This window comes from Montipora foliosa, chromosome 8 (genome assembly GCF_036669935.1).
Source record: "Montipora foliosa isolate CH-2021 chromosome 8, ASM3666993v2, whole genome shotgun sequence".
Lineage (NCBI taxonomy): Eukaryota > Metazoa > Cnidaria > Anthozoa > Scleractinia > Acroporidae > Montipora > Montipora foliosa.
Genome location: NC_090876.1, coordinates 46,002,005 through 46,025,309, shown reverse-complemented (window position 1 = coordinate 46,025,309; position 23,305 = coordinate 46,002,005). Strand labels below are relative to the sequence as shown.

Here is a 23,305-nt window from a genome sequence, read left to right as displayed (position 1 = left end):
AACTTCAAGATGCCAGTATTCCTTTAGCCTGCGCAGCTGGTGGTATTGTAGGCGCGTGGAATAAAGTTTTGGCGGCCAAGTCGCTATTTCAAAGTCCTCCTTCCCGTTCTGCTCACGGCTTTGCCGCGCGCCCACGGCGCCGCAAAACGTTATTCCGCGCGTCTACAATATCGCCAGCTACGCAAGCTTATTCCTTTCCTTTTCATTCTGATTCAAAATAAAACGAGGTATACGAATCTTGTTGTAGTATTTACATCGACTGTCGTTTTTTTTTTTTAATTTTCGTTCATGAACGATGCTCCTTGTAAAATTACTTTGAAAAAATACCCTAAAAACTGTCACGCCATTGTCACGGTGGGCAACGCTTTTGTTCTTTCCAACCACAAGCAATGTGTTGTGTCTGGCGAAATGGGACCACTTGCGACCCGCTGTTCTTTTCTCTCGTTTGTTAATTCTTAAGACGCTCATCAGGGATATCACTTATCCTGCTTCATGAGGTGGTGGGCGCTGGACTGTGATCGTTTCTCCGAGGTTGGGTTATTGCAGCCTGAACCATGACGTTGCTTCGCAAATGAGATGTTCTTAATTCGGAGATGATTTATTCAACCAGAAGGAGATATGTTATTGTGACGATTTTCTTCACATCGGTGTTTTGGCTAATAGTGGAGATCATAATCTTCAGCTATACCAATCGCCTAAACGTTGAATTATCGCAAGGGAAGGACCAGGTTCTAGGAGAGTGGAAACCTCGCGAAGAGAGAAGAAATCAAAATCGCGATATCACTGCTGACGTGTTGATACCAATTGAAGATTTCAGAACATTGTATTCGTCTCTGATACCCTCAAACCCTAACGGACCGGGCGAAGAGGGAAAAGCTGTGTTTAATGATAAAGATGACCCCGATGAGGCAAGCAAAGAGAAAGAGGGCTACAGAAAATATAGCTTCAACGAACTCGCCAGTTCCAAGATATCGCTGGAGAGATCGATACCTGACAATCGGCCACAGGAGTGAGTAATAATTATAGTAATTGAAATTGTTAAGCATCTAAATCATATTCTATTTTATAGCTTGGTCGTAACTTGTTCTAGCCTTGTGTAGTCTTTGTTTTTCTTAGACCAGGTGTGACATGATCAAGCAGCGAAAATGCAAACATTTCGAGTTGTTCCTGTTGTTTTTCAGCCATGAAGCCTTAATCGCGACGCCGGGATAAAATATTCATGACTTGGTTTTAAGGACTCACAGATAATCATCTGCTTGGTTTTAGCGTTGTGTTTTTGGTGGATTGTCCTTAAAGTCTTAATTTGGGAATAAAAAGTGGGGGATTGCTCTATATTACGCCCGAATGATAGTACGCATCTCAATGTTTATCTTGTGACTCTTTCGAAGTCTTCGTGTATTTCAGAATCAATATTTCACTGCTAGCAAAATATTGCCGTTCAACGACAAAATATGGGAAAAAGTCAACGGGAGGAACAAATTTAAAATGTAAATGGCTTTTACTTTTTATATTTGGCTCGCGACTTGGCGAAATTCATTTGAAAATGTCAAAGTGTGCGTGACTGGAATTTACAACTGAAATGTATGACTTCCGTATTTATATATTGTAAATTTTAGTCACGCGTAGTTTATAAGACAAACTCACGGCGGAAACTCCAAAATTCATCATTTTTTGTTTCATTTAGATATGGCACATTATAAACCAGTAGGTTTTCGGCTTAATAGAATTGGTTCACTAATTCGATAATTTTCTCAGCTGGTATTTTAATTTCTAGCAATTTTAATTTACAAGCTATAGTAGGGAAAACAGACACTTTCCACTATGGATATTATCTTTCGCCAAACTTTATTATACGTTAGCTAAAAGACATGAATTTTATGTTCTCGTTGCAAGAAGCGAGAGTGAGCGCAGCGAACGAGTGATATATTGTTCTTGCCACTGAATCGTAAAATTCATCTTCTGGCCACCGTGTATTATCGTCTATATATTTTTAGATCTGAGACTCCTGTGTTTTAAACCGTACTTGACATATTTCTCTTCAGAAAATTAAACAATCTCTAAATGTCTCAGTTATTGGTTTTCAAAACGGAATCCTCAAAATTACTTTCGTGACCCACGTTCTGTCTTTTGATATATTCGTGTGCACGTATGTATGTTATATTGTGTCATTTGTACGTCTGTATTGTCCAAGTTTCACGCCAGTTGTCATACCGGTCAGTGTAAAACGCAGACTGCAGACCGGGGGTAAAATGCAGACTGCAGACTGCAGACCAGGGGTAAAATGCAGACTCGGCGGGTAGAATAAAATAATAATGAAAAACGAGTTATAAGGACAAAATAAAGAGTGTTCGTACCCGTTTGTACTTTCACACTGAAACCCCAACACAGCTCCCATCGCTTTGGTTGCCCCACCGCATGTTATAAATCCGGATTTTCATCGAACTCTGTAAGAATTGAAGGTGTTTGAATCCTTGTTGTTGTTGGGAAAAGTATAGTTTCGTTACGTGAGTTGCTTTTACGCTGTCCATTTTACTGCACTGCACAAAGTCACTGAGTAATTAACCAAAACTAAATTTATTTTGACACGCATGGCCAATTAACAATGACAGAGAGAACGTGGATTTTGCAACAATTTAACGTTTCAGTTGGTTTAATTCAGCCAGTATCAACAAGATGTAAAAATTTCTTATTAGGATCCTTTCATTCGCTTTCATGTACGTTATTTTTTTCCTTTATTTCAGAAGTTCGTTTGTTTTGCATCTAGAAGATATTTATATTTTCAATTACAACCTATCCCTCCCTAGGGGTTATAACGCATAGCTTAACCAATGAAATCCCCGCCTCCTAATTGCTAGGAATACGTGAAATTCTCTATGAATTTCGTTGCACCGAAAAAAAGACAGCTGGCATTATAACTCGGATACCTTTCAGGTATTCCGAGTAATAATTGTTGGTTTTTCGATCGATATCGCACGATGTACCGATGTGAGAAATAACTTTGAACATTTCAATGCACCTGGAAGCCCAACGATCGCATTTTCCATGGACTCTTAACAGCAGTCCCCAAGATGTAAAATAGGATTGTCTTTCAAACACACTTTATTTTATCCTTATGACTCGTTTTTTTATTATTAATATTTATTTTACCCTCAGTCTGCATTTTAGCCCTGGTCTGCAGTCTGCATTCTGCAGTCTGCGTTTTACACTGACCGGTTGTCATACTATTTTTCCTTTGTGTCTTTCACAGGTGTCTCGAGCTAAAATATTCCTCAAATCTGCCAAGCGCCAGTGTAGTAGTAATTTTTCATAATGAGGCGTGGTCTACACTATTACGCACAGTTCACACTGTTTTGACGAGATCACCGCCGGATTTTCTGGAGGAAATAATTTTAGTGGATGATAACAGCAATTTTGATTCTTACGGTGAGTTATTCATAGCAAGCGACTGGTTTAAAAGATTTTTCGGAAACGCTGAAACGGTAGAGCGTTGCCTGGCTGGCGTGACAAGGGAATTCTTTTTCTACTTAATCCTAATTGGAGCAGATTTTCCTTGACAGCAAAACAGGGCGTTCTCGTGGGATGTTGACATGCAGTTCTCGTGTCTGTCTTTGCAAAATTACAAGGGATGCCACTGATGGTCTATTATTAAATGAAATGATAGAAACGAATGTGTGAACAAAATTGAAGATAAAGCGGTGTAGACGGATACCCATCCACGCAGCTTAACGAGTACCAGCACGTGGCTAATCACCATATGGCTGATTTTTAATTAGACGCAGTTTACCGGTGGCATTCTACGTAATGAAAAGCCTTAGGTAACATTGAGATAAGATAATGTGAGTTCTATTAGTTGCTTGATAAGGTGCTTGTCAAACTGCGATGATTTTTCTTTTCAAAAACTGTAATGGTGACATACTGTAATTTGTTTACGCGAACCTAGGCCTCTGGCAAAGGACATTCACGCACAGAGTTCAACATAAGCCAAATAAAATAATAGTGAAGATTAAGTACTTTCCATAGTGCAAATTTATATTTTGAAGCGACTTTGTCCTTTGAGGTAACTTTATCTAATTTCCCAATGCTTCATTAAACATGCTTGTGTAAGAAAAAACGTTTCTTCTCTCCTTTTTCCCACTAGCGCATCTCAACGATAAACTTGAGTCGTACATCCATCGCTTACCTAAAGTACATCTTATCAGGGCAAAAACTCGCCAAGGATTAATCCGCGCGAGACTTATGGGTGCCGAGCAAGCCAAAGGGGACGTCCTCGTCTTCCTGGATTCTCATTGCGAGGCTAACAACGGGTGGCTGGAACCACTGCTAGCTAGGATTGCACATGACAGAACTATCGTTGTTACTCCTGATATTGAAGTTATTGATTTGAGGACGTTTTCGTATGCTCGAGGCCAAGGCGGGCACAACAGAGGAATCTTTAATTGGGAATTGACATTTAAATGGAGGGCCCTACCGGATTACGAGAGGAACCGAAGAAAAAACGACGCTGATCCTATCAGGCAAGTGCATTGATAATTAACAGGGTTTTTTTCAAGATCTAAGACGCCGACATCGACGAAAATGTCGTGGGAAACTGCACTTTTTTTTCCTTCATAGGTGATTTTTGCATTATATTCATGATCAACTTCTTCAAACTGGCCCAGGACCCGATTTCTCCCCAATTGAATGGGAAGAGCGGTGGTACTGGTGGTGGTGTTGGTAGTGGTAGTGGTGGTGGTGGTGGTGGTGGTGATAGTGGTAATGGTAGTGGTGGTCGTGGTCGTGGTGGTAGTGGTAGTGGTAGCGGCAGTGGTAACCGGTGGTGGTAGTGGTAGTGATAGTGGTGGTAGCGGTAGTGGTTGTGGTGGTAGTGGTGGTAGTAGTAATAGTAGTAGTAGTAGTTTCTTTGGTAGTAAATGCTATTGTTCAGTGGAATTAAGTCGTCGTCTTGGATCTCAAGGTTCCTAATGAGGTGAAAAGGTAACCCTATTTCAATCTCATGACGGTGGCTTCTAGCCTATTTAGAGGCTCGTCCACGCATTGGAGTCTGCCCTGCTCTGCAGGGCTAGTTAGAACTAGTTTAGGTCTAGAGCAAGCTGGTCGATCGCGAGTTCGCATACATATATTCTTCAAGAGGTGAATAGATAATTATCATTATCATCATCACATCATCATCTTCACCTTCATCTTCGTCGTGATCAATATCATTACATTTCGTCTTTACCCATCCAATTTCATTAAATTTCTTATTCCCGACAATGTTTCAGCGCCACAGCACATTCAGCAGTTCACAATGTTCTATTGTTTGTCTCTCTTTTTTTTCTTCTTCCGATACTTCGCAACTCTCCTCTCCTTAACTTCCATGCATGCATATTAGTTGTGTCAGGAGCCCATGAGTAGGAGCTTGCCTCTCTCATACACGTCCTTATGAGTCAACCTTTGCGCGTATCTTTCTATTTTTAGAATGCCACGAGTTCCTCGGCTCCGCACGCACTGTTTTAAAAGGCCAATCAGAGTAAAGTCATTGTCTAACGAAGACAAATAAAGCAGTAAAACTGTATTTAAATCGTTCAAATTGATGTAAATTTATGTAAATGCGAGTCTCCCGCTCAAGGGAGGATGGAGGAGCGAGGATGGCACAGTCGGCTAGCGCGCGGCCTTGGTGCAAGAGGTCCCGAGTTCGATTCCCGGATCTCACATCCTTGTTTTGACTTCTTTCCGTTCTGTGTAGCTTAGGTAGCTTTAAATACTCGTAAAACGGAGCACTGATGGAGGGGGGAAAGTAAAATGAGCGCACCGTCGACCTCAGGTTTGTCAGTTGAATTATTAGAGAGATTGAGATTATTAGAGCATGACGTTTACGCCAAACAGCAAACGTCGGAGTGAAATTAGGGTTTTGCCAAAGATGGAAGAACCCTGCTTGATATTAGCTCATTTCTGTCCTGTTAGCTCCATATATCAAGCAACTTCTCAAAGGAACGAGACAAGTTAAAATGAGATAATTTTCACGCTTTTATGACAGGCAGGAGCCTGCCGTTTCCCGTTTGTGGTTGGCCGTAAACGTCATGCTTAATCTCTCTACTGTTACGAGTTGTCGACGTTAAATATGGTTGCTTTTGTTTTACTTTTACTTTTTTACTTCTTAAGGGTTCGTTCTAAAAATAGAAAGATACGCGCAAAGGTTGACTCAAAGATCTACTGCATACGGAGGCTCCTACTAATAGGCTCCTGTTGTGTCCATCCCATTCACTCAACTAGTGTCTTGTTTAGGTCCCCTACAATGGCCGGAGGATTGTTTGCTATTGACAGATCATACTTCTACGAAATTGGCTCCTACGACACAGAGATGTCCTACTGGGGAGGCGAAAACGTCGAAATTTCATTTCGAGTGAGTAAGTACCGATCGATTCACTCTGACAATATTTTTGGAAGATCAATGGTGGTTGTCGTATTCGATTTCAAGGGGACTTCTATGTGGCGCGATGAATTCCTCTAACCATTTATAGTTGAATCTTTTCCGACGTAATGGTCTACATTTTGTTCATTAATTAACATACAAGTTTGCTCGAGCCAGTTATTGACGATCGCAAACTGGCAAATTCTTGGGTGGCAAAGGTGTTAATCTTCCCATTTATTCTTTGTGAAATTTCAAATTTTCTTGGCATCATTGCTCAGAGATTATCGGGAATATCGCGTTCAATTTCTCAGAGATAGCTCAGATAGTTTCGATATTCAGTACCTTATTCTCGGCTGACTGATTAGAAAATGATAGCCTTATGGTAATGAGGCAAAAATTGTAAACAAAGGTTCCTTTACAGCCGGTAGATTTTTAGGCTTGTTTTGTCATTAGACAGGTCCAACTTATTTTGAATTTCAGATTTGGATGTGTGGGGGCTCCCTGGAGATCCTACCCTGTTCCAAGGTTGGTCACGTGTTCAGAGAGAGCCAACCCTACAAGATTGGCGAGGGTGCTATTGATAAGAATAACATGAGGCTAGCTGAAGTATGGATGGATGAATTTAAGGACATTTTCTATGCCATGAGGCCGCAGCTTAAGGAAAAACCATTTGGAGACGTCTCAGAGAGAAAGGCTCTTCGTGAGAAACTGAATTGCAAGAGCTTTAAGTGGTATCTGGAGAATGTTATTCCAGAATTGAATATTCCGGATATGTATCCCTTTGGGAGAGGCGAGGTGAGCAGAGAACTTAAATACGCATGCGCCGGACGCAGCTTCATTGTTGGTTTTGGAAATTAACAGGGGACACAAAATATACTTTTTACAACAGAAACAATGGGCCCTCAATGGAGTTGCGTTCTATACAAATACGATGAAATTGTAGACTTTACAGAGCTGCATTGTGTCTGGAAAGAGACAAACTTACTCGGTTTATTCAGTTTCCATTTGAATTTTTTTTAGAACCATGAAAGTAACTTGAGATGTATAATTCTTGTTTGGCTGTTAACTGACTTCAAGCCAAGAAGAAGTCGAACATTTTTCGAAGGCCATTCCGTCCGTGCATGGTATATATAAATTTTAGTTAAGTTATTTTTAGCTGGAATACAAAGTGTGTTTCCGGAAACGTTCGAATAGGTATTAAGTGCGAAGGATTTCGATTGGTCATATGACGACAAATCCGAACATGGAATCCCCTGAGAAGGATAGTTTCCACAAAAAAATAGCTACTGAAGCTAAATAGCTATAGCTAGTTACTTTAAACTGGTGAGAACATAAACATTTGATGGACAAAAAACCACGGATTAACTGATCCGACGCTATTTTCGATGTCGTCGAAAGGTTTGATGGACACTTGGCAAGAAGGACAACATATCATTTTGTTCTTTAAAAGAGAAAAGATTTAAATTCCTAACGGTGTGCAGTACGCCTTCTAAAGTATTGGAACACTGTGCTCCTAAATATTTCTGCCTCCTAATAAAGCATTATACTACTATTATACAGGCCGGCTCAGTGTAGACGCGCAAAGAAAGTTTTAAAATGAGTTACGGTTTTTTATAGGTTCGCAATATTGGCACCAACCAGTGCTTGGACACGATGGCCAAAAATGAGCCTGGTGGGGAGCCAGGCATGTATATGTGCCATGGAATGGGGAATAACCAGGTATGTATTTTACGTTGTGCTATCAAAGATTTAAAGAAATGCCACTCTTCAGGTAGACGATGATTGGAAACACCGCTGCCTACTTTGTACGGTGCAAATTGTGTCTTTCAGTAGATATATCTCATGCCTTTTCGTGTTTTTTTTTTCAGTTCTTCATGTACACCAAGAAACACGAGTTTTGGCACGACGAACTTTGTTTGGACCTCGTCGACAGCAGCCCGAGAACTAAGCTTAAGTTATACAACTGTCACAGTCAAGGCGGAAACCAAAAGTGGAACCACCATCGGGTAATTAACAATTATTACATGAGCGCGCTTTGGATATGAGATGGTACGTAGCCAAAGAGACGGGTAGCGCCAAATTGGCTATAACCAGTCTCAGATGCAACAAGCGCGAATGGAGTAATTGTTGTTTCATCAAATTTTCATAAAACACTGAACGCTTGGACACTTGGAAATCAAAGCCAATCAGTTTCCAGCTTGGCAACACTTGACGCAATCAGTTTCCATATTAGGTCATACGATATATGCGCTGATAACCGAGATTGAGTGACCGAATCAGAAAGCTAGAAACGCGATATCCGAGGTCGAAAGTTTGTTTTTGTTTACTTTGTTTGTTTGTATTGTTTCGTCTGGTGGACTGGTTTCGCACAGGGGCTTGGGGTGAAATACGACGAGACTTTGACGTCTTCGACGAAGCATAGTTAATGCATGGAGAGGTCTTTTTGTTCAATGTCCTTGTCCGTATTTTTGGTTCTGACGGTGCACAAAACATTCCTTATTTCGAGAAGATAACCAATCAAATCTTCCGATTAAATTATGCGCAACTAATTTGCGAACCCGTGCGAAGCGAAAACAAATTAAAAGACTGTGCTGTGAACATTTAACATAAAATATTTTTTGTCTGATTGTGAACAAATATATATGTCTCTTTGTGAACATTTAACATAATATCTTCTGTTGCTGACCTGAGGGAAAAAGAGGGTTTTAAAATTGCTAAATCCCAGTTTTATTCATAGTTGATACTTCAAGACTGTGCCGTATGCATGACTTTTGAAGAAATTAAAGATAGAGTTGCAGTCTGGGGGCAGGAGAAACCGGGTCAATTAATTCCGCATCGCATTTTTCATCATTCATTTTAACTGATGCTTTTTTCCGTTATACTCAAAATACAGTTTGAAAACTACCTACAATATTTTTCAGATTTGCTTTTCTTTTCTTTCTTACAGGATGGTACCATCCGCCATCCCCTTCATCACGTCTGTCTGGACGTTATTGAAGAATCGAACTTGGTTGTGCGAAAATGCGATGAAAACCGACGGAACCAAAAGTGGAGATTCACTTCTTACCCCGAGGCAGAGAGGACCAACGATGATGAATCACATGTTTTCTAAGGAGCTTTCCGCGGGTTTTATAGTGCTATTCGTCTGGATATTTCCCCGCCGAAAACATGTTCATTTTTTACGGACATGTTAAGGTTGTCACGAAAGGCTTGAGGACGAGGGCGACAGCTTCGAAGACATCGTCGGCAAATAAATCTTTGCACTGAACTACTTTAACTCTCTTTTTTGCACAAATTTTGTGCTGAAGGGCAATAGACCTTTTCGGCTTGTACATTTTGTTTTCCCAATACAGATCATGTGATAATACTCAGGAGGCTTGGTCCTTTGTTTTGTTCATTAAAAAGAGTGCATGCAGGTATATTCATGCTTGCATGCCCTCATTTTAATGAACAAAACAAAAGACCAAACCTGCTCAGTATTATCACATGATCTGTATTGGGAAAACAAAATGTACAAGCCGAAAAGGTCTATTAGCTAATGAAGCCAACAGAAATAACAACAACTTTAAAAATCGCAACTAGCTGGAGGCAAACAAGTTGGCTTTTAGCAAGTGCAACCGAGAAGTTGAACCAATGACCACGAGGAACAAATTCAATAAGTGGTCCAAACTGGTCTTAACCCAGGATCTCCAGATCTCAAGGCGAGCGCGCTAAACATTGAGCCGCACTTACCTGCTAGCAGAAGTCCACTTGACATCGGCCTATCACTTTACGGCTTTATCTAAATTTATCTTTTGCAACAAACGATCCCATGGTACAAAATCCGCCATGCTGAAGGGCAAGCTCATTATTATTCCGCCACTGGGACATTAAAGCAAAGGCAAGTCAAGCTTGACTGGTTCAGATCTCTTTGTTTTAATGTCTCAGTGGGGGAATAATAATGAGCTTGCCCTCCAGCGTGGCGGATTTTGTACCGTGTGATCGTTTGTGGCAAAAGGCCTATTTGGCTTAATGATCGCGATTTTTGCGATTGTATGCAAACCTGGACATATCTCGTACAAAACGATACCTTGCGAGCAGTTGGTTTCTCCTACGCTTCCCGAGAGAGAAACCACTGCGAGCAACCGTTTGATTTGCCATCGAGCATGTGCGAAGTACGTCACACCCAACGTGATGTATTTGACATGCACTTCGTCTTATTTCGAGGGAAATTACTACATAGCAGGCTCGCCCAAACGAAGCAGTTGCGTAGCTGAACGCACGCGCAAGCGCCAAAACAAGTTTACTAACTTGTTTTACCGGTTCAAATTTAATTTATTCGTCCTTGGTGCTGGACGGCGGCTCACTCAAAGAAATTGACGGTTGCTCGCAGTGGTTTCTCCCTCGGGAAGCGTAGAAGAAACCAACTGCTCCCAGCATACCGGAGGTCAAGAAGAGTCAGGAAAGACAAACACTTACGATAATCACGGTATTTTCTCGCTAATTTCACTGCAAGTGTATGACCTTCTTTATCTGTTTTAATAAACTATGATAGCGCTTTGCGGGTTAAGTTGTTTGTTATTGTTGGATTTGTGTGGCGAATTAAGTGGTGGGACGGCCATTTTCTCTCCGGGACCAGCAAGTTATCATAAATCATGCCATCCACGTTTTCTGTCTTCACTGAGCAAAGCATAGCAACCAGAATAGGAGGTTTTATTCACTGAACATAGACATGTAAATTACATTTTTTTTTTGTCATTTGAATCGGCCGTTGTTCATATCAATCCTTTTGAGTGTGAGGTGGTCTCTGCTTTCTTAATTCCTCTTCAGATTTCTCGTCGGTGTACCTCTTTGTTTGCTTCTTTGTGTGTTTTTTTTGCTCTCTTCAACCTTTTTTCTGACAGGCCTTGCGTAAAATAATCTCTTTGGTTTTGCTTTTAAGTTGCTTGACTTCCTAAAATTTTGAGTGTGTGGTTGTTTTCTTCGGAGCCGATTGTTCCATCCTGCGAGGGATTGGGCTTGAACTGTGCGGTCTTCTTTAAAATATTCTTTTGTTTCCATTAGCGTACTTTTGGAAAGTAATGTTTTAATGGCAGTCAATTCAGATTGTAAGACTTCCTCATAGACTTAAGGTCATTCCCTTGAAATTGTTCTACTATCAAACTTTTTCGGAAACTTGGCATAATTAACATGATTCTTGGTTACTTGAAAGATACAAAATATTATTTTGAAAAATAAGCTTCTTTTATTCACATAAGCAGTATTGCTTCATTTACGCCGTTTTTGATTGCCTGGTTGTAGGAATAGTGCACTTTTTGGGACGGTTCTGTGTTAGCTTGAAGTCCTCGCCTTGGACAAAATACACCCAGTACGGAACTGTTTTCCAAAAAAATTCATGTTCTACTATCAAACTTTTTTCCTTCTTCAAATATGTTCTTTATTAGATTGTTCTTAGCAGATACCTGAAAAAAAAATAGGGGGTTACCGTGCTCGTTTGAGAGAAAAGGAGCATTTATTTCGCAATCGGGCTTAGTTTGAGGGAAATCTCTTGCGTTTTGTACGCGCACGTGCTAATGTGCGCGCGCTAATGACGCAAAAATCGTGCGCAGTAGGGATGCGCAATGCAATACTAAGGATTTACCTTAACATTCCTTGAAGGAGTGAACAAATTATATTTTAAAAATCACACCAATGAAGTTGGGCAGGTGTGCATCCAAACAATTTTGTCAAATTTATGTGTACTTCAATAAATACTATTACTTTGTTATGTTTGTGTTTACTGAGCATTAAAGTGAGAAACGTTCTCCAAACAAGCTTGTCCAATTTATTTCATTCAACTCTTACTTGCTCTTTACTTACAATTGCCATCCTATTGAACTGGCAAGCCTGGCAAAACCTCAGATTGTAAAGCACAATGAAACAATAAATTATCCAATGGGGATAATAATTATTTTGTTTCCTGCTGCTGGTATTTTAAAATAATGATTTTGCATTTGCTTGAACCACTTTATAAGACTTGCTTAAATTCTAAACCACAATCCAATTTTTCCTTGTGAAATATCTGTGGCTTTTCTTTAATTTATGTCTTTTACTTAATACAGTATCCTGTTGAACCTTTGTACAAATCAATTTCTGGTAGTGGGTTCTTCTGTTCTCTTTCACTTAGCAGCCACTATTTGTCATGCTTACCATTTCTGGCCTACCCTAAATGCAAGGTCACCCAACGAGCAAATTAAGCTAAAAGCCTTTTAGAGCTCCGCGCAACGGTCCAGTTGCTTGGGCATAGAGCTGCCATGCGGGAGGTCGTGAGTCCAACTCCGGCCGGACCAACAATAACTGAGGAGGAAGTGCTGCCTTTGTAATTACATCCGCAAATGGTACGACGCCATAATATGGAACAACCATGAAATAAAAATCGCAACTAAGCCAATATTTTATGGAACCAGGCGGGTGTTACAAAAGTTAAACACCTCTTAAACCTGTTAAACCCTAAGAGCAGAAGATTCCTAACGTAATACGAATTTGTTAACCTTTTCAAAGTTAAATCTAGTTTCACTGTATACTATGGCCTTCTCTGGGCAATTAAAAATAAATGGAAAATTTCTCCTACTGGTAGACAGAGGAAAACAAGGAAACAGAACTGGTACGACAATGAAGAAAATCTTTCCAACCCTGCTCTGCACAAAATAATTGTTGAGAACAAATTTCAGCCACCTACCAATGAAAACCGAATTATTAGTTGCGGAGTGGAGCCTTCTGAGATCCAAGAAGTATATAAATGGCCTTCTCAACTAAATTAAGCCATGGGCCTTAAGCTGGACTCAAATTATTGGCCAAAAAAGAAAGGCAGTGGTCTAAGTTTTGAAGGTTTAGAAGGTTTAGCTTTATTTTGGAATTAATTTTTTGACTGGTGGTCGCAAGTCACTGGTGAAAACATTCAGTTACCAGACTCGACTCTTTTATACGGGCCTACAAACCCACTCAAGCACCATCAACCCCTAAGCTTGGCTTTGCTAGTGGCAAAATGCTTCATTTACAAATGTAACCTAAATGAACAATCGTTACTCTTCAGTCTCACTGTTTAAGATGCAACTTTGAGAAAACATAATGACTGAAAGATACATTGCAATAAAAAACAAAGCTACCAAGCTCTTTAACGAGAAATGTAAATGCCTTATATTAAAAGATTTTGTTCCAGAAATTTTGCCAGCACCAACGTCTCAATAGGACAAATTTACTTACTCTGTGTCAATGCTTCATGTTTCCAAAATTTCTTATCATTAGCGCCTAGCATTAGTTTATTTCTATATCTATTGTAGTCCTCAGAGTGCTTTAGTTTTCTTTTTACATGGAATATCTACTTTACTTTATGTTCTATTGTACTGTAAGTGTTTTTAATGAATAACCTTGACTGGTTACCGGCCATATAACCACAGCTTGTTATTTTCCAGTTTGTTTTTCTAAATCATAGATGTTATGATTCGTTTTGGCTTATTATGAAAAGAGGTATTACCTGTTTCCCAACAAGAATGCCCGACCAGCGGGAATAGAACAGTTAACATGATTTTCAAATGTGGCTTCCGGTTTACGTAACGTTGTTGGGAGTCTTGAACAACGATCTTGGCACTGTTACCGTCTGCAACCCCGGGGTGGGGGGAGGGGGGGGGGAACCCCCATATAAAAAAGAGGGGGGGTGCTCGTTGTACCTTTTAGGGGTTAAAAAAGCGATTTTGGTACCTCTTAGGGTGTTCAGCCGCAAAAGGTCCACAGCTGGAGCTTTAGCGGTACCTAGGCTGGGATAAATTCTGCCGAGAGAATTTCGAGCACAATAAGCGATTTTTGAGGCGAGCATTTTGCCGGCAGAATAAGGGATTTTCGAGCAGAATTTGAGCACAAGAAGGAGAAATCAGCGGCACTAATGATATGCATAGGAGTTGCAAGACTGAATTTAAAACGCATATCGAATACCTAATTAGTTTTCAGGGGTTAGGCCCAGGCTCCCTTCTAAATTTGCTAAAATAAATACGGTCCGACGGGCCGAGCAGATACCGAGCAGAATTCGAGCAGAATAAGCGATTTTTATGAGCACTGTCGGCAAGCAGAATAAGCCATTTTACGAGCAGAATTTATCCAAGCCTATCTGCGACGCAGGCTAGCAACTGAACTGCAGAATACCCACCAATCATTTGCATATGAATGGTGTGTAATGTGCATGGTATGCCTCGTTCTTCAAATCTTTATTATGCTTAAAACATTAAAACCATAGGTATCACAAGGCAGTTGTTGTTACTTATTCTATCTAGATATAGTGCATGATCCCGAAGTTTCGGCTCTAATTAAAGAGTCAAGACTTAGGTCCTCCAAATTCAATCATATTCGTGTTCACAGCGCTGTCTCATGAAAAATCACGCGGCATTTGACGAGGTGTATTCGTCGGTCTGTGGTGGATAGTATCGCGGCTTCCGATATCGGATGATAGGGATAAGCCCCCACATCATAAAATATGCCCCAATGGAGACCAAGGGATAAGCACTGGAATGGACTCGCCGATGTAAAGCAAAATGAAATATCAAAGGAAGAGCGATGCCAATGAGCAATAACAGCAGACCCATAAATACGAACGGCAATCCAGCACGACGCCAAAACACTGAGAATTCTCGTCCAGTGTTCACGTCTACTCCATCTATGAAAAGGCGAAATCCTCCGCTGAGGGAATTGGACATCAACAAGAAGGCATGCCCGTCTTGTTCCCACTCAAATTGCCCACGAGCATAACAGAAAGGTCTGCAAGGGTTATACTTCAAGGCGTGCTCCTCCATCTCTTTTCCGTTCACGTAGATGCGATATTCTCCGCAAAAGCCGCCAAGTCGAGTTAGCTGCACGGTATACTGTCGATATTCTGGACCAACTTTAAGGCTTTTTGACCATGTGCATGTTCTTTTATGACAACCCATCACTTCGGAAGTTCAGATCGTTTCGCTATGTATTTGGCTCGAGTCGCAGATGTTTTCGCTTGGACCTGTCAAACAATGGACATTACTAAACAACGAAACAGCGAAACGAAGTACCAGAACACAATGTAAGCTATGAAGCCACTGACGTTGGGAGCTGGTCATTTGTGGGTTCCAATGTTCCCGTGAGGAATGTGATTTGTATTTGGCTCGGATTGTATTAATGATTCATGACCATCAATCCATGAATCATCATCCATGAACATTGATGATTCATGATCCATTTCATATATCATTTCATCGTTGATTTAATCTCAAATCCGACGTTTCTCGGTTAGTATTCAATGTATGGTGGGGGCATACATGGTGTCTGTCGAAAAAATATTAATTTTCCAGGAAAATGTCCCTAAAATGCTCGAATAATGCTTAATGCTTTTGCCTTAAATGCTTTTGCACTAAAATGCTCGAAAAAGTGCTAGCATAATGCACAAAAGCCTAACCCCTACTGCACTTAATTTCACGCGTGATTGGCGTGCACGCATCAAAAAATAGGGGCTTTTTTTTTATGGCTGGACTTTGCCATAGAGGTAAATCATCATGAAAATGAGTACGGTGACTTATCTTTTTTTTTCTGTTGTTTTGAATTTAGAAATAAATTTCTCCATGTAAAATAAAAATGGACCAATTCTCAGTGTAGATTCCTTGGCTTTACGGTAATTCCATCGAAATATAACTCAGAATAGATTTTGAAATTCTTTCAAAATTCACTTGTTGGCTGCTTATATCAAGAGAACTTTACCAGTTAGCTGCTTATATCAAGAGAACCTAATAAATAAAAAAGGGAGGTTCGTGTATTTGTTTACTGAGGAGCAGGAGAACTTTCAATAAATCCCAATTCCTAAAATTATCTGCTTTCAGAAACGTTTATATTTGAACCATTCACCTTACACTTTAAGAGAGCAGAAAAAGAGGGAGAAAGTTAAGCGAGAAATACAAGAATGGATATATTAGATCAATGTTAAGGAGCAATTTAACGTACGTTTCATGATAAAGGCACTCATATTTAGTCGACAGGGATTGAGCATGAGTATGTAGCAAGCACACAGTGTCACTGAGGCCACATATTATCTTTTACGAGTGCTAGCTATGCTCTCATTTTCCGTGATAATGTTTTACTCTGCGATAGGATTTGGTCCATATTCACTGTACTGAGAGAGAAAGAAGGTGATTTCTGCATTTAAACTAAATAAGAAAATCGTTAAGTCCCGTACTCGTTTCCAAGGAAAAACGATGATTTGTCTCTCGCAAACCAAGCCGTTTAGAAAAGCCACCATTTTGTATATGCTGTGTATGTGCACGCTCTCTGGCGCTCGTGAGGGCGCGCTAATATTTCATGCCATAGAACCCTACGAAAGTACACGCTTACGCAGACGTGGGAGCGATACCATAAACCTTTTCTGTGTTATCCCACTCCCCCCGAATTTTGCTTCTGTGCCTGAACTTTTCTCTTTTTTCCGAACATTTAAGCTTTGCATGACTTATTAAATATCTTGCGATCAATCAAAAATTCACGGCGAAAAGCATTCCACAACTACACGGTAAAGATACTCAAAGAGCGTTTTATCGTATAAGCGTTTCCAAAATAAACACCAGAACATCTACCTTCACGATTCTTGTCTGCAACCACTCCTTCTTCACTGATGAATATATATAGACACAAAATCACCTGCTCAATATGTCGCACAAAAACTAACAACAACGACTGCACACGAACTTGATGCACCTTCACTTGTAGCAGATGTGAAGTCTCCGATTGCACCATTAGTCGCAGCCTTCGTGAAATCTCCGATGACGTAATGGTCTTAATTAATCTGGACCTTTCTTCGGGATATGAATGGGTATGAACGATACAATAACCTTAAGGGCCCACGGACGTGATTTTTGGGATGCGTGGGATGCGTTACTAAGGATGTAATGAGAGAATCTGGCATTATTTTGGTCAATTCCCAACTTTTGTTAAACCAATGCCCCTAAATATGACGTCATCATGCACGCAAATGGTCACTTGACCAATAAAAAAAAATTTTAAATTTGTTTACGTGCTACACAATTTGGGTATTTAATCAGTGGTATGATAATTTGTATTAGTTTTTGCATCCAGCCAAGAATAGTTTTCTTTTTATTTTGAAAAATATTCTTTTTAAAGAGGTAAACGATACTGAAATACCCATAACATGTTCAAAAAAGATGATCTGAAAAAAATCAATGCTTAGCTATATTCTGTATTTGGGGGTGAAACGTGCCATATTAAAAAAAATTAATTCAGTAAGGCAGTTCGTTTACGCATGCGCAGTTGATCTGAGAACTAGCGCAAGGAAGGACGAGGAAAAACCTTCGATGCAAACAACATTTCGTGTAGTGACTTTTGCTCGTGAGTGGGTTTTCTGGTCAGCTCACGATATGATGACGTCAGTCACCGGAAGTAATATTTCACTTCCTTAGCAACGTGCGAAAAATCCACCTGTGGTCCATTAACAACTTACAGCTTTCTTTCTTAAAATTCACGATTAAATTTAATTTGTTTTTTACATGAGTAAAGGCTAGCAAAGTCACATAATTCAAGAATTACGTTATCCACGGCTATCTTTAGTACGGTGGTTACTCTTCCCTACCAATGACGTAATCCTTGTACGTTCTGTCACGTTCTCTTGGCAAATATTTAATTTCCCCACCCCAAACGATCTCTGAACTAGCTTCAATAAAACAGTACGACAATTCACTTCTCTTGTCTAAGAATACGAAAAATACCGGGAAAATTACAGTTAGGTCAATGACTGTCGCTCCTGGGGAAATAAAAGTTCAAAACAAGCACGATCTTATTCAAAACGCTGCCCAAGAGAAAATTGCAACGTCGACACATTCCATGAAAGACGTAATGTCGAGTAATGGCTTTTTCTGTATTCATACTCGCTTCGAATCAATCGCTTCAATAGCACGAAAAGGCGATATATTTGTACTAAATAAAAAGTAGAATATTCATAAAATTTTAAGTACTTTAACGTTTTAACAGCTTTTGGCGAATAAACATCATAAGTTGAGTGATTCGAAGTCCGGCCAAGTGGAAGTTTGTGTCCCAAATAAACCGCGTGCAGAGCAAGAGCCGCGCTCGGCCCATGGCCACACTGTTAAGAATGGTGCCATGGCAACTTTCCTGCAGTGCCAAAATAGCGTCTTCTGAACGTAAGTTGTTACCCATGATATTAATAGCTAATCAAATTGTATACTCGTGAAATTAGGGAATAATTTCACTTGCGTTTTGTCCAAAATCAAATAATTTCCCTCGCTTAAAGACTCGGGAAATTATTTTACTTTGGACAAAACGCGCGTGAAATTATCTCATTTTTTGCCCAAGCAATTGACTTCAGAAGAATACGGCACTTTCGTGGAAAATTTGCGTTACTTCCGTTTCCGTTCAAATTTGGTGGGTCGGATATAGAGAAGCCAATCACTGGCCAGTTGCTATCGAAATCGGTTGCAATGACATCATTCTCTAATATTGCAAACATTTTGAGCGAGGCAGCAGAATGAGGAGGAAAAACAATTTAGTCGAAATCACCGAAAAAGTAGACAGAAAGCTTCTTTACAGCCTAGCGAAGACATCTGGATGATTTTTATGGCAGATGTAAAGTATTCTGATGTGAAATACAGGTTATAGCGTCCGTTTGTTGTGTAAACGTTATTATTTATGCACGTACATGTATCTTGTCTGTACCTTTGGCCGTAAACTTGCTTTGCACTCTCAAAATTACCTCCAGAACCAAATTTTTGCGTAGAATAAGCTTTTAGAATGATGTTCTTGCCTTCTGCTGTAATGCTTTTAGATTTGGGGTCATTATATTTCGTTAAAAATTATTTATTGAATCAGTTATAAAGTTAAACGCTCTGCACAAGTTATTAGTGACATCGAAGATGGAGGCCGGCTTAAAAGCCCCTCACTTAAATTCTATCTGCAAGAAATTGGCAAATGATCAACTGAGTGGATAGAAAACGATCTTTTGCATTATCTGAGACCTGTTGGTGGTATATCTTATGTTGTGACTTTGATTTAAGGAAATTTCCTTTCAAATTACCAGCCTTTTATGAAGAATGTTTAAAAGTTTTTGCAAAGTGCTTTGCGGTAACTAATTTAAATATACAAGATTTAAATGAAAAAGAATTGACAAAAGTTATTTCATGGAACAACAAATTTATTTGTTTTTGAGACAAGTCTGTGTATCATTGTTTCGAAATCTCGCTGAGAAAGGAATCCTTCGAGTGGGTGATTTAATCTCGAATAAAAATGAACTTATAACCAAAAGCGATTTGAGAGTCTTGCACCTTTCGCCTTTGGATACCTATTAGACTTTCTCTTTAATAGACGCTCTACCAACTCAATGGCGTGAATCGTTCGTTGAGAACCTGCATCTCTTCAGGTTACATACCATTCAATCTGCGTGATCAAATTAAGTTACGCTTAAGTAGTCAAATTGTTTTACTTGAAAAAACGTATTCGAAATTTGGTTATAAAGAACTTCGAAACAAAATTGTCACTCCATCAACTGCTAAACTGAAGTTTAATGCTCATTTTGTTAATGACACTTTGAATTGGATAAAAGATTATAGCTTGCCATATCGTGTCGCCTTGGATACAAAGACCCGCGAATTTCAGCATAAATTACCAAACAGATCAGTGCCTTGTGACATATACTTTCTTATGCAAAATTGGTATTATACCACCTCCAGCGTGCTCCTTATGTTGTGAATCGGATGAATCCCTTGAATCCTGTCTTGTCGTTATACTAAGAATTTCTGAGCTGAGGTTATAAAATGGCTTGTTGATCATAAGGTAAAGATTGAAAATCCGCTTTCAGACAAAGATATACTGTTTGGGTCTGTTTGGTATTATTGGATGTGAGGACGAGATACTTGTGAAAAAAATATTTATTATTTGTGGTAACTTTAATATTCGATATAATGGGCCTATATTATGGAATGAAACTGACGACATATTTACGATTCTAGCTTCCCATTCATTTAAAAGAGAATAACCTTTGCATTTCATTACGATCCTTTCGCCTCTTACTTCATGTAAATAGAAATTGTGTGTGAGTCTGCGATGTATATGTGTTTAGTTTTCTTTTTTCTTTTTTTTTTTTGGTATTTTTTTCTACGCGTTCATAAGTCAGTGCAAAAAATGTAATACATCATGTACTACATATGATGTATTACATTTTTTTTGCACCCTGACTTATGAACACGTCGTAACAAAATAAAAATGTCATCAAAATAAAAAAAAAATTAAAAAAAAAAAACAAATTCAGCCATCGATCTGTCAACGCGTATCAAACTCAATGCCTCAACTTATCCTCATTCCGAAGACCTTTCGTCACTTCGCCAAAAAGAAATCAGAATATTCGCGGATGGATCTATTTCTCTGAAATTTAAAAGGGTGATTTCTAAAGAATGGAGAAAAGATCTTTGCTATAAAAAAAAATTTCTGTGTTTTGCGAGAGAGTGCGACGAAGAGAGCTATGCGATTTTTTTTTGAGCGAACGTGATGTTTATCTCTGTTGTAGTTCTGCAAATTTTTGACACGGAAGTAATTAAATTAATAAAAACTTTTTTTTTTTTTTTGTATTTTATTTACTTTTTATTGTTTACGTTTGGTAATAACGAAACAAATGACTACATTAGGACAACACTAAGCTACAACACACGCGCACAAACTACATAGGGCCGTTTATACGAGAGAAAATAAGCCGTGGCTTACTCTGGCCGCGGCTTACATAAGACGCGAACTCCTCGTATAAATGGTACAAAATCTACGTTCACGGCTTTCTCAAGCCGCGGCTTATCCTGGCCTGGGAGTTTATACTCGTGTAAATAGTTCCTTTCGCGTATTATGTATGCCGCGGCTAGAGTAAGCCGCGGCTTATTTTCTCTCGTATAAACGGCCCTATTAAGGCTGCCTAAGCTGATAACAACAAACTGAGAATATGAAGTTAACACGTTTCGACGAGGCCGCGAGGGTTGTGAACACTTCTGCAATACGTTATTGCCCTTGTCTACAATACTTGCCCCACTTTTGAAGATGAAAAGCCAAACTCTTTCCACTTTTTGAAATAGCAGTCTCCAACTCATAAACAACTTTATACGTACTGCTTAGCCATAAGCAGGACGTGATTAAACTGAACAACAAATCGTCTTTGCGCTCCCAACTACCAAAAATTATATCCGCCTTAGTAAGTAAATCTAATTTAACACCAAGATCATTAAGCCAGTCCGAGAGATCCTTCCAGAACGAGAGAACATAGGGGCAGGAAGTAAACAAGTGCTCTAGAGATTCGTCCGCATCTGCACGAAAAGAACAGTGAGATGATAGTTTCATACCAACCTTTTTCAAATAGACATTCGTTACTAAATATCTATTTAATATTTTGTACTGAAATTGTCGAGTCTTTGAATCCATTGCAACAGTGAAAGGAAGGCTATAGATCTTCTTCCAATCTAAAACAACATTAGCATATTCTGCTTCGTATTTCGATTGAGCTGTCGGTTGTTTAAAAAGTAACCCTAGAGGGAAGTTCTTTGTACACGGCCTTAGAAACCACTTTGCTAAGCGCTACATTTTGACCATTCAAACAAAGTTGAGTATGGTTCTCTGAATCAAAAGGCTCTGGATTGACATACTGATATATCTGTAAAGACTGACGATACTTTGTTGGCAAAGCATCGCACAATGCAATTAATTGGAAGGCATCGAGAGGTGATATATCTAATATCCAAAAATCACGCCAGGGTGCCAATCAATTTTTTCCGAGGGCTAAATCACCTAATGAAATTATCCCTTTATCAACAAGTCTACGATTATAAACACTTACCATGAACACAAATATGCTTATTATTCCAAATAATAACTTCGGACAGTGTATCTTGCGAAATATCGTAACTATTCATCCTACTCGCAACTGAACATTGCGCAAAGCAGCTAAGACATCCAGTTCGTAGAACCTCGGAAGCTTCACTTGCAATTTCTTCCCATCAAAATTGCAGCTTAAAATGAATTTACCTCCAACCGATTTCAAATAATACAGTAGAATGGTCTTCCAGCTGCTAGGCTCATTACTCGTGAATTTCTTGCAGCATAGTATTCTCTAAGTCTTAATCACAGATTCCAAGTGTGGAGCTGTAAGACCGCCATCCTCAATATCATTGATAAGCGTTAGACGTTTAACTTTATCTTTACCCTTCCAAATAAAATCGAAAATTAATTTATTTGCCTCAGATATAATCTCTTTGTTAAGGCTTATCATACCAGCACGGTACATAAATATTGGAACTATAAATTTCTTCACGATCTGAATTCTGCCTATAACGGTTAGGTCTCTCCTCTTCCATATCTTTATTTTGATGGAGTCAATTACTATGATTTCGTCAAAGTTTAGCTTCTGTTTAAGACGATAATCATATGAGAAGTATACCCCTAAGATTTTCAAGGCTTTCTTGACTTTGATATTATGCAATTTATAGTCATCACTTACTGCAGGATCTTGATTACCCAAAAACATTATTTCCGATTTCTCAAAAAAAATCTGCTGAAAGATCGTTCAAAGATCTTTAAACGATGCAACGCTTAACGAGAAATATTTTTTTTTGCGAATATTGGAAAAAATTCGCGGGAAATTTAGTGTCGAAAATAAGATTCCTTATTAGGCCACTTTGGAAAATACCAGAATACTTATTGTTTGTCCCCCCAAATTTTGAATGAGCATTGTTTTTGTTTTCTCTTGGGACCATTGTAAGTCCCAAGAGAAACTGGAAACAATGCTTATCCAAAATTTGGGGGGACAAACAAAGAGTATTATGGTATTTTCCAAAGTGGCCTATTTCACTCGTCCCCGGGAAGGAGGGGGTTAACTGTGTTGTTTTCCAATGACGTTTCTTG

At 39.3% G+C, this 23,305-nt stretch overlaps 2 protein-coding genes across 3 annotated transcripts; one reads left to right on the top strand and one right to left on the bottom strand.

Moving 5' to 3' along the window:
- Positions 1-365: 365 nt before the first annotated feature.
- LOC138013016 (polypeptide N-acetylgalactosaminyltransferase 13-like) lies at positions 366-12,161 on the top strand. 2 transcript variants are annotated; one of them, XM_068859977.1, is made up of 8 exons: positions 366-1,009; positions 3,248-3,423; positions 4,139-4,514; positions 6,265-6,386; positions 6,849-7,186; positions 8,009-8,110; positions 8,260-8,397; positions 9,339-12,161. In XM_068859977.1, exons 1-8 carry the CDS (start codon positions 594-596, stop codon positions 9,501-9,503), a joined length of 1,833 nt encoding a protein of 610 aa, XP_068716078.1. In that variant the 5' UTR covers positions 366-593; the 3' UTR covers positions 9,504-12,161. The 2 variants fall into 2 exon arrangements, with proteins under 2 accessions (XP_068716078.1, XP_068716079.1); XM_068859978.1 differs by having other exon boundaries at positions 6,265-6,382; positions 6,872-7,186; positions 9,339-12,160.
- A 2,429-nt stretch (positions 12,162-14,590) lies between these two features.
- Positions 14,591-17,203, bottom strand: LOC138013018 (uncharacterized). The gene is made up of 2 exons (XM_068859979.1): positions 16,984-17,203; positions 14,591-15,389 (listed from the first exon to the last, which is right to left on the bottom strand). Exon 2 carries the CDS (start codon positions 15,322-15,324, stop codon positions 14,776-14,778), a length of 549 nt encoding a protein of 182 aa, XP_068716080.1. The 5' UTR covers positions 15,325-15,389; positions 16,984-17,203; the 3' UTR covers positions 14,591-14,775.
- Between the last annotated feature and the right edge of the window lie 6,102 nt (positions 17,204-23,305).

What these genes read in the sequence shown, in the direction of transcription:
- LOC138013016 (XM_068859977.1), top strand. Translation starts at nt 594, where the DNA reads ATGATTTATTCAACCAGAAGGAGATATGTTATTGTGACGATTTTCTTC. An exon ending in CGAAATTTCATTTCGAGTGA is followed by an intron (nt 6,387 to 6,848) that starts GTAAGTACCGAT and finishes GTCATTAGACAG; the next exon opens with GTCCAACTTATTTTGAATTT. An exon ending in ATGGAATGGGGAATAACCAG is followed by an intron (nt 8,111 to 8,259) that starts GTATGTATTTTA and finishes TTTTTTTTTCAG; the next exon opens with TTCTTCATGTACACCAAGAA.
- LOC138013018 (XM_068859979.1), bottom strand. Translation starts at nt 15,324, where the DNA reads ATGGGTTGTCATAAAAGAACATGCACATGGTCAAAAAGCCTTAAAGTT.